Source organism: Dinoponera quadriceps, unplaced genomic scaffold (genome assembly GCF_001313825.1).
Source record: "Dinoponera quadriceps isolate SergipeBrazil2010 unplaced genomic scaffold, ASM131382v1 scaffold617, whole genome shotgun sequence".
Taxonomy (NCBI): domain Eukaryota; kingdom Metazoa; phylum Arthropoda; class Insecta; order Hymenoptera; family Formicidae; genus Dinoponera; species Dinoponera quadriceps.
In genome coordinates, this window is record NW_014554706.1 from 494 (window position 1) to 12797 (window position 12304).

The 12304-nt window shown below is 41.7% G+C and overlaps 1 protein-coding gene across 1 annotated transcript; it reads left to right on the forward strand.

The window, feature by feature from the left end:
* The first annotated feature begins 7403 nt into the window (after window positions 1-7403).
* On the forward strand, window positions 7404-8081 carry LOC106740997 (collagenase 3-like). The gene has a single exon (XM_014612549.1). It carries the CDS (start codon window positions 7404-7406, stop codon window positions 8079-8081), a length of 678 nt encoding a protein of 225 aa, XP_014468035.1.
* Window positions 8082-12304: the final 4223 nt, after the last annotated feature.

Below are 12304 nucleotides of genomic sequence, written 5' to 3' on the forward strand. Positions count from 1 at the left end.
ATACTACGAGTATAAAAAAGACGAGGACAAGACATTTCTTAAAATCTTAAACATCGTCAACCTTAATAATTTCTACGTGTGTGTGTGCAGAATTAATATGTAAAAAAGTGTTTAATATGTTATCGTATAATAATATTACCAGTAACATCAACATCGACATCAACATCGACAGTAACGAGTCACTACCATCATCATCATCATCATCATCATCATCATAATTATTACGTGCCAAAAATAATCATTCTATTGACTCTCTTTATAAAAATGATGTTTCGTGGTGGAATTTTAATGAACGCGATGTCAATCATATTATTGAAAACTTCGATCGTGAAATTCATGCATACAGAAAAGATTCACATTGGAATCTAGCAACGTACAGTCTACGACGAGAAATTGGACTTGATATAACACGCGACCAGATGTGGATTAAAACAGCAGTGGCTTGCAGCCACAGAGCCACACGTTACATTCGTAAAATATCACGAAACGACAATTACAGTGACATTGTTCGACGAGTTGAATTTCCCATTCCCATAGACAATCAAGATTCAACTATGTGGTTGACACATAAAAAAAGTGCTATAGGGAATGTCGAATCTACTACTACTACTACTACTACTACGACTACTACTACTACTACTAGTACGTTTTATTTGAACGAGTACATAACCAAATTTTAAAAAGAAAAATACGTGAGTGAATATGAATGCGGAAGAGGATGAGAGTCAAAATTTACTCGAAACTGCTATCGGCATTGATTCGCGCGATGCTTTTCGCGCTTGGGTACGACGATACGAGCGATGTTTGGAATTTCTGCATGCCAGATGCCGAGATAGACACCGACGAATCTCCATTGGTAGACAAAATTCTTTAATCGCTCAAATATCACAACTAGAAGATACAAGATACATTGTATATCAACGAATAGTACGGACGGGTGCGGGTCATGCCGCATCCGCGGAATTATCATGGGTTGAAATTGAAACGGCTTTTAACAACTGCGTGCTAACCGGCGCGGTGAAAAATTCACGCTACATCGAATTTCGATGTGTGCTGTGTGCTCGCTCGGGTGCACGATTTTCTAGAAAGATACGCGTGTTTGAAGATAAATACTATATTTAATGGTAAATTTGTTACACAAACCAACATCACTGTCAAAGGAATCCCTACAAAGAATCAACAACTGTTTCGTACATCCGATCTCGATGATTGGTACACCAGACACGTGATCGACACAATTTTAATGTCTTTAGAAGAATTTTAAAAACGCGATAGAGGTTGAGCATTAACGTGCCTTCTGAATCTCATTATAAACATTAACAAATACAATCCTATGCGCCCGGGATGTTGGATACAAACACCAGAGCCATGTCGAGCTAAGGGAGCAATCGTTAACGTGCACACGAATGATAACGCATGTTTCGTGTGGGCAGTGACTGCCGCTCTCTATCGAGTGAATCATAACCCGAATAGATGTAGCCAATATCCACATTATTCAACAGTATTGAAACTCAATGGTATTGAGTTTCCAATGACTTTGAAACAAATTGCACGATTCGAACGTCTAAATAAATTTCTATTAATGTGTTCGCTCTTCAAGAGGAAGAAGGTAGACAAAAAAACACCACAGATATCGTTCCTTTGCGCCTCACCGACAACAGAAGAGACGTTCATGTCAATTTATTATACTTGACAACACCACGACACAGTCCGGCAATGATTGACAATAATAATAATACTGATAATATTCTTGTCACATGTCATTTCACCTGGATAAAAAATCTGTCTCAATTACCAACATCAAAATTAGGCAAAAATACTCACAGGAAACACATCTGCGAACGGTACGGTGATATCTCCTCTTCCTCTTCCTCTCACCCGAGGAAGAAAAAAATTTGAATATAAATGTATCCTTCTTCCTCTTCTTTATTTTATCTTACAGATATATCTTCATTACTTTTACACGCGCGAAAAACTGATCGCTCACAGCATCGACAGCGGTATCATGAACGATTGCGACATCATATTGCCAAAAACGAGAACAAATGGCTCTCTTTTCACAACTATGGCAGAAAGGAACGCCTGTCATTAGTGATCTACGCGGATATGGAATGCATATTGGGAAAAGGGAACAATGAAGAAGCCCCCGCTGTCAACAATAGCTCTTACGCATATCAACATCACAAAGCATTCAATATAGGCTAATATTTATGTTGCACAGTCAACGATCCTGCGTACGGTTATCATTTTCGTCGCGGAAACGAATGTGTCTCATGGTTCGTCGACGAACTCGGCGCCATTGCGGAGCGCGCATACCCATTACTGTCCGCAAACATCAAACCTATAAAACAACTAACCCCGACAGAGAAAAACGATTTCGCCAGCATCGACGCGCGCTGTCACATATGCAAAGGATCTTTCAAATCGGGCGACGATACGCGAGTGCGCGATCATTGTCGACTTACAGGCCATTACCGAGGCTCCGCGCACTCACGCCGCAATCTCAATTATCGCAATTCGCACATCATCCCCGTGTTCTTTCACAATTTATCGGGTTACGACGCTCACTTCATAATCGAGCGAATCGCCAACTCATTCGAGGGTAGCGTCGATTTGTTGCCGATCATCAAAGAAAAGTAATTGTCCTTCACGAAAAACATTAAATGCACACGCGACAAGTGGAGACACCGGGTGAAACTGCGCTTTATAGATTCGTTCCGATTTCTCAGTACGAGCCTAGACAAATTAGCATCGTTTCTCAACACAAATAAACTGCACGACACACGATCGACATTCTCACATCTAACCGCGAATGATTTCACACTACTCACACGCAAGAGTATATTTCCGTACAAACTATGACAAGGAAAATTTTCGTTTGTCACTCAGGCTTTAGCCTGGCAGAGGAGGAACCAGAGGCTCGCGCATTCTCGTAAGAGAAAGCAACCAAGTTACCGATTTTTGGTCCTGTGAACCGTTTGCGTACATGACATAAACCCGCGGATACTATTATTTTTTTTGTGAGAGTAAGAACACCCCAAGCCAAACAAAAAACGGAGCTACCGGCAGGAATCAAGGAAGAACGAGAGCAAGGGCCCGGAAAGAACGGCTAGAGCGAGACGTGGAAGGACGGCGAGAACTTCGCCCGGACGGATGTTCGGCGACAGAGAGCGGGATGGCCACCTTGCGTTAAGAAAGGCGCAAAGTCCCGCGACCCGGTCGCAGAGCAGGCAGGGAAAGATCCCGCGGAAAGCGCGCTCGGGGGCTCTGTGAATTACTGCGAACCCAATAGTTGCCGAATGCCGTCCCGGGGAAAGAACAAGCATAAACAAGAGTCGAGAGAACGATAACAGGCGCGAGGTCCCGCGAGCACCCTTGAGACGCGTGATCTAGCCGACAGGACCAATCGGAGGCCGCATCGAACGGCGTGATAGATCCTTGCGGCGGCTGCCTCTTGCGTTAAGTGACGAGTCCTGCTCGTCACTCTGCGGCCCGACGGCGAGCTAATTGGACATCCTAGCGAGCGAGCGAGTGTGCGAGCGAATGGGAAGAGCTGCCATGTCTAAGGGAAGTGACCTAGAGGAGGAAAGACAAGCTGCCGGTATCGAGTAGATGAGCGAGAACCATGCACAGCCGCGGATAGAAGAAGTAGATTTGCGAATTAACCCCGATGGCCGTCGCTTGCCGAAGCACGAAGAGAGTACCGGGAAGTAAACTCGTTGGAGGTTCGGGGCGCCCGGGAGGTAGGGTCGCCCGAACATATGAAAAGCAGGGGCCGCGTCGCAGGGCGACAAAGGCCGAGCTCGAGAGCGTCTCGAGCGTAAAGATACCGGAGACTCGGGTGCGAGACTCGGTCGCCTTTTCAATTCGCCGATCGTACAGTCATCACAGGTTAGAGCTCCCGAATGCATATATCGGGGCGTACGCGGTAGGATAAATGGAGAATTACGATGAGACCGCTTCCGGCGAGCGGGCACGTTCGAGAGTACCGAATCAGCCAAGAGCAGAAACTACTGTCGGGAAAGACACGGTTGGCGCCCAACGAAAAACCTGGCGAGATTCGTGTAACGGCGCCGTACAAGAGAACCTTGTCATCACGACGCGCGTATTAGAGCTGCCGTCGAGCGGCTCAGATCCGCCGCCTAGAAAGCTTCTCGCGGGACACTTGAGGCGAGATTTCTCTCTCTTTGATAGCGTTACGGAATCTCCCGGGGTACGGAATTTAGCTGCCTGTTCGCAATGGACACAGGCTAACTAAAGAGTATTATTTCAGTATCACACCATATGATCGATAATCTATGGGATTAAGTCATCATCTGTATTAAGGTTCAATAGAAATAAAGTGTTGTTATTTTATTGTTAACCAGTCTCTAAGTCATTATCTCTTCTGGCTCCTCTCTTCACGTGTCCACGTGTTTCGAGGAAGAACCTGAAAGAATCCCGACGCTCTACCACGGAGAGTAGCGAGGGACGCGATTCGCTATAAAACAATTATAAATTAAGCTAGCCGAGGTGGATCCGCTGCCGTAAGGGCACCGACGCGGACTCGAATTGCGTTGGACGTGATAGAACACATTGATTGAGTATCGTGCGATTATCGGAAACTGAATTACCATCACGCGACGCCTTCTACAGTACGTTAAGCAACGAAACTGTTAGCAAGGCCGACTACGAACACGCCGAAGCTGTATGGAGACGATTCGGCATACACGATCTATATCTAAATGAATACTGCGTACATACAGCGATGTGGATCTAAAAACGAAGGTATTGCTGTTGGCTGATATCTTTGAAAACTTTTGCGACGATGCATCAATAGTTAAGGCCTAGACCCGGCACAATATTACACTCCACCGAGCTACACATGGGATGCCATGCTGAAACACATTAATGTGCGTCTCGAATTGCTGACCGACATCGACATGGTGTTATTCGTCGAGCGCGGTATACGCGGTATACGGCGGACTTAGCCAATTTTCGAACAGATACGCGCGCGCCAACAATCGATATATGAGGTCTGTTCAAAAAGTATCGCGAATTTTGAATTTCCGCGGGTTACGTATATTCGATTTTTGATTTTTTTGTGGCGTTATGTTGGTATTTATGTCCCTCAATTATACCGACAAGTTCGGCCATTTTGAATATTCAGTTTATCTTTGACAGCTGTTTGGACGTGTTTTGGCTCGTCTTCGATTTTTGCCTATTCCAAAAAATGGATCAAAAAATCTGTATCAAATTTTGTGTGAAAAACAAAATTAAGTGCGCGAACGCATTTCGAATGTTGACTGTGACATATGGTCAAGCTACCTTGAACCGAAGCAACGTTTATCGGTGGTACAAAATGTTCTCAGAGGGCCGAGAAGATGTGAACGACAAAGAGCGTGCCGGACGCGGTTTTGCTTACAGTTTTCTTCGATTGCAGGGGCGTGGTGCATCATGAGTTTTTGCCACAGGGTAGAACGGTCAATAAGGAATATTACCTGCAAGTTATGCGCAATTTGCGCGAAGCAATCTGTCAGAAACGCCCGGATTTGTGGAAGAACAAAATTTGGCTTTTGCACCATGATAACGCCCATGTTCACACATCGTTGCTTGTGCGCGAATTTTTGGCCAAAAACAACACACTAATGATGCCGCAGCCACCGTATTCCCTAGACCTGGCTCCCTGTTTCTTTTTCTTGTTCCCGAAACTGAAGAGGCACATGAAAGAACAACGCTACGCTACGATTGAGGAAATAAAGACAGCATCAAAGGAGGAGCTGAACAAGATCACAAAAAATGATTTTTTGAAGTGCTTCGAAGATTGGAAAAAATTTTGGCACAAGTGTATAATATCTGATGGGGATTACTTTGAAAAGGACAAAATATATATTCATGAATAAATAAATAACTTTTGAAAAAACACAAAATTCGCGATTCTTTTTGAACAGAGCTTTTTGAACTAGTATTAAATAAATACGCGTGGGCATTACCTTTGAAGAATTAAAGCGGAAATGAAATGGTTACGGCATTATTTCCGATATTACGAAATAAACATCCGAAAGATTTGCAGACGGACGAAGGAAAGGAATTTTACAACAGTGCTGTACAAAGAATGTCAAAAAATATGATATAAATCACTATTCAACGCATTCGGTGATGAAAGCGTTGTTAGTTGAAAGATTCAATCATACACTGAAAAACAACACGTGGAAAGCCTTTACACTTAACGGTTCATATAAATAGATTGAAATATTACTGCAATTATTATCGGATTACAATCAACGCATACATCGAACAATTAATACACGACCGATAGATGTAACACCCGTTGTAGCTAAAAAACTCTTATCCACTGTATACAGTCGTGTAAAAATTGCCCCACCAGCGAAATTTCAACTCAACGATCCGGTGCGTGAACAAATTCAAAACGAGATTTGGAAAAGGATACACACCTAATTGGTCCACCGAAATCTTTCGCATCACTAAGATACAACGGACCAATCCTGTAACGTATCTTCTGAAAGATTATTGTGATGATGCGATAACAGGCGGTTTTTACGAATATGAATTACAACAAGTCGTCAATCCAAATGTTTATTTAATAGAAAAGATATTGCGCAAACGAGGAAATAAAATATATGTGAAATGGTTAGGAATGGACATTTCGCATAATTCTTGGATACGAAAAATGACTACGCTGTAATTTATTATACTACGCACCACACACACATATGACGCATCATGTAACATTTCACACATTGTGTAGCATTTTCGCTTGTGCTAATAATAATCACAAGGCCGTACGATACATTGTCAGTGATCAGAATTACCATTACCGTTATATAATCGTTATTTTATCGTTTCCCGACTTAGGATGCATCCGGTCGCATTCACGGTCGATGTGTGGTATATCGTTATCTTTATAACCGTGGGAGAATTCAACGATGAAGAAGTGGCACTTAAATATTTACGAAAATATGGCTATCTTAAAACTGACATGTTATCAATGTCATCGGAAAATATGGAACAGGACATACGTCACGCTCTCGGATTATTTCAAGAATATTGTTACGCTTGCGCTAGGAAATAACAAAAAACAACGTTAAGTGGGAAACAACTTCAACTATATATTTGCTATTTACAAGAAAGCACGCGTAACTCGCAGACTCAAGCTCTCTCTCTCTCTCTCTCTCTCTTTCGCAAAAGACCGACGCGCACGTCACAGCGAATCGACCGACCCAGAGATAATCTCTCAAACCCGTTGTTTATAAGTCAACGCTGATCATCTGTTTTTGACGACTCGTTGTCAAGAGAATCTGATGTACGTTCAGAGCGCTAAAAGCGCAAGCATCAAGACACGGGCGTAACAATATTATCAAATACCTGAGAAAGGTAAACTAAATAAAATCACATTAAACAAAATGCGCGAAGCGCGATACGGTCTCTCAGACCTTTCGGATCAGACGGATCGATTCAGAAACAATATTTGGTCAAAAAAACATCTTACATGGAATTTTCATCTAGCCGATAAAGAAACTATGAAAGTAACGAAGGCCGCGTTCGATCTGTGGACCGCAAATTTATCACTATCTTTTAAAGGCGTATCTCTAAATCCCGACATACTAATATCGTTTCGTGAGGACCTTCACACGAATATTGACAAGAAAAATGGTGAAATGTGTCCAAGCCCTTTAGACGGTCCCAGTGGTGTACTCGCTCACGCATCTTATCCCACCGGAGATAAGGATTATGTCACGGAGGTGCACGTAGATAGAACAGAATCGTGGCATATTTATATTAGTAAAAATCCTCCACGCACATACAGCTTATTATACGTAATCACGCATGAAGTCGGTCACACATTAGGTTTGCATCATAGTAAATACAACGGTTCGATTATGTTTGCGAAGGCGCCCAGCGAAATCAATTTTCCCATTATATTGAGCTTAGATGACATTCTTCATATTCGATATTTATGTAGTACTAATTACCATAGTTCTACAACTACAATACCGCCCATCACCACCACAGCCGTTGTAACTACAACACATCAAAAAACATCAATCACGATCAGTGCGCTCTACGAGACCCTGATGTAATATTAATTATAAACAATCGACTGTATATTGCACATGAAAAATACATATGGCCGATTAATATCAACGAAAATACCTATGAAAATCGCATCGCAATATCAGACTACATGCACTTTCTCCCTGACAATTTCACACATTTAACAGCTGCATATCAGAAACTTACGGGCAACCTGGTGTTATTTGCAGATAATATCATATACGTTGTGTCATTTCCTAGTTATGAATTAAACCAGAATCTTTCGTTCATCGATTTCGGTCTTCCACCAACGGCCAAAATCAATACCACAATAAACAGTAACAAAGGACAGAGTTTCGTTATATAAAACGATCACATATTCGGAGAAATAGACGATTGTTCAACACGAATCATGAATCATCGTTCAATTGACGAGATATTTTCAGGAATACCGACCGGAATGAAGACCGCCTTTCGATATACCGACTGTAATTTATACTTCGTTAAAAATCATTTCTAATGCAAATTTAACGATTTTATCAAACTCGTCACAGCTATTTAAGTAAGTTCGACGTGCAGATCGTAGGTATTACTTGTCCATGAGACAGTTTGTTAAAACAATTACGATACCTACTCAGTCGATTGATCCAAATCGACTCCTTCGCAGCAGCAACGAGAAAAGAAGAAGAAGAGGAGGAGAAACATTAACGTAAGAGAGAGAGAGAGAGAGAGAGAGAGAGAGAGAGAGAGAGAGAGAGAGAGAGAAAGAAGAATATAACGAACGAGAAGGATCACGATTCTCCAATAGCTTCGCATAATTTATCTTCTTTCATTCCCGTCTTAACCACGAAAGATCGCGCATTATAATGTATGCGTTAATCGACAACAAACGTTACCTCTCTTCCTCTACCATCTGCCACCAGTCCAACGGTGAGATGACCGACACGAGAAAACGAAAATAATACGATGACGACGATTCAACAGAAGAATCAACATCCGTTATAAATAACAACGGTGGTCAGTCACGAAACAAAAAATTAATAACAATAAATGGAACGAGGGAGTTTTATTGTTATCGTTATTATTAGGTGAAGTAAAAAGTTCTGAGCGTTTTCCGCTAGATGTCTTTAGTAAGCCATATCTCACGATGTATACATCGCATCGGGTCATACTATACGTCGATTTAAAGGTGACATTACGCTTCAAAAAAAGTTCTGTGACAGTTTTGTGTTTGGTCAAGGCAGTTGTGTGTTACAGCGTTCCAAAATGGAAGTAAAAAAAGAGAAAATTCAATACATTCTTCAGTACCACTACGACCAAGGTGAAAAGGCGGAGCAGGCGGCCAAAAAAATTTATGCTGTTTATGGACCCAATACAGTATCGAATGCAACAGCAAAGCGGTGGTTCCAACGATTCCGTTCTGGTAATATGGACGTCGAAGATGAGGCACGCTCTGATAGGCCAATCGTCGAAAATGTCGATAAAATCATGGAAATCGTCGAGTCGGACCGGCATGTGAGCACTTATTCCATTGCCCAGGAACTGAAGATTAGCCAGAAAACCGTTTGAAACCATTTGCTTAAGGCTGGTCTCAAGAAGAAGCTCAATGTATGGGTCCCATACGAATTGACGCAAAAGAACCTTTTGGACCGAATTGATGCCTGCGATTCTTTGCTGAAACGTAATGATATCGACCCATTTTTGAAGCGGATGGTAACTGGTGATGAAAAATGGGTCACATACGAGAACAACAGCCGAAAAAGATCGTGGTCCAATTGCGGTGAGCTGGCCCAAACGATCGCCAAGCCTGGATTAACGGCCAAGAAGGTTTTGCTGTGTGTTTGGTGGGATTGGAAAGGAATCATCCACTATGAGCTGCTCCCATCGGGCCAAACATTCAATTCGGACCTCTATTGTCAACAACTGACCAGATTGAAGCAGGCGAGCGACCAGAAGAGGCCAGAATTGGCCAATAGGAAGAGTGTTGTGTTCCATCAAGACAACGCCAGGCCGCACACATCATTAACGACGCGCCAGAAGCTCCGAGAGCTTGGATGGGAGGTTTTATTGCACCCACCGTATAGTCCAGACTTGGCACCAAGCGATTATCACCTTTTCAAACATTTGCAAAATTTTCTTGGTACAAAACATCTTTCATGGTACAAAACTGGCCTCAAGAGAGGCTTGTGAAAATGAGCTGATCAAGTTTTTTACCAATAAAGACGAGGACTTCTTCAATTGCGGAATTATGAAATTGCCTTCAAAATGGACAAAAGTTATTGAACAAAACGGCGCATATTTGATCGAAATCGGATAATCCTAAATATGTTAATTTCATCGTCGAAATAAAGCGAAAAACCGCTCAGAACATTTTACTTCACCTAATAAAATACTTTTCCTCACTTGCCAAGTTACATTACTACTACTACTACTACTACTACTACTACTACTACTACTACTACTACCATTTTGTTCACTAGAAACGATGAAAACACGATTACAAACATTCCGGTTCGAATCTAAACGTGGAAATATCTATTGACGAAAACGGGTTACAAATTTATCAAAATAGGAATCACAACAACACTTCCATCCCATGTAAGCGTTGTCATAGATGGCAATTATGGCAAGGAAATCACGCTCTCAGCAACCATATGGAAAAACTTCCTCGAAGAATTAAACGTGATATTGAGTCTACGACACAGTGGCAACATTGTGGGAGGAGGAGATTTTCCAAACGATATTCAGATCAAAAATCTAACACTACGCTTCGGAAAAATCAATAATCTACCAATACTAATGCTAAAAATGTCCACGGCTCGTCGCCTGTGGTCCATGTCACAAGCCACCGTTATCAATATATACAAACTCAAACATTGTATCAACCGCATCGCCAGCTTACTATGTCTAATTACTAATAACGTCGACGCGAAATTACGACGATTTCTCGATATCGCACGTACAATACCCGATAATGCGAATATCACTAAAGCAATACTCAATAGTGGCTCTTTCGATCAAAACAATATAATTGATTGCGAACTTGTCGCGTTGATTTTCAACAAATAGAAAATAAATATTTAAGATTTTTAACCAAAAATCAATTTTTTTTATGCTCTAGGCGCACAATGATTTATGGAATATTATAAAAACAGTTTTTTTCATCAAATAGGCAATGCATCTTCCACGCACACACACAAATAAATATATATATATTCTTTTTATCCCTCTTTATTATTTCTTTTAACACACATAAGCAATGAAGATTATTCTCCTTTTTTCTCAATTATTGAGAAATTGAACCTGTTGATTCTCTCGAACGACCCCGGGCAACGCTTTCAATTCATCCGCTATTTGATACAACAAACGCCTCAAGAGCAGTTTCTTACGTTCGCTGCTCAAACTTAGAAATTGAGTCTTCATTTTTGCATATTTCCACCAAGTGCGGGGCTCCCGTCCTAAAATATCTTTAGTATCGTAAATTTGAAGAAGAACGAGCTCAGAACCCCTCTTATCCGGTGATTTCACAGTGAGCACGCATCGATCCTCTACTTTCGTGATAAATTGTTGCACGCCATCTCGCGTAATCTCGCGACAATCGACAAACATTGCATCTAACCCTCCACCTCCATCAACGATCTCCGTCGCTTCCCGCTCTTCCTCATCAACCCTCTTATCCATTATCAACGGCACCGTCGTCCTAACACCACTACCACCCTTATCATCGACAGACGCGACTTGATTAGCAACAGCAGTTTCTACGAGTTTCAACACATACTCCTAGTAATAATGAATTCAATTGTAAAAACTCTCTTCCAAAAGAATCCCATTAATGTAAGAGGCCAGATACAATTTTCGAGGTGTGTTATCACGTATAACCTTGACCATCTCATCAACGGTACAGGGAATGCGACGCGAAGATCCGCTACATAGCCATATTTCGTGCAGATCGAACAATACGTCGCACAGAGCGGTCGCTTCGTTTCTGCACTGATCTACATTTACAACATGTTGAACAGCATCAAATTTAGACTGTCTGCTGCACAGGGCAGCCGTCATTAATCAAATATTACGAAGCGGTGTGAAATCCGACGACCACAATTCACGTAAAAAATCAAGAGGCGTAAAAGGAAACAGCATTTCTCATTCTTCTTTCTCTTCTACTGATTCTTCCTTTTCGTAATTATTATTATGATTATTATCGATTGTGACTATCACAACTTTCCTCTTTATTCTCCTTTTCTCCGTATGATCTTCCTTATCATCATCT

What these genes read in the sequence shown, in the direction of transcription:
- LOC106740997 (XM_014612549.1), top strand. Translation starts at nt 7,404, where the DNA reads ATGCGCGAAGCGCGATACGGTCTCTCAGACCTTTCGGATCAGACGGAT.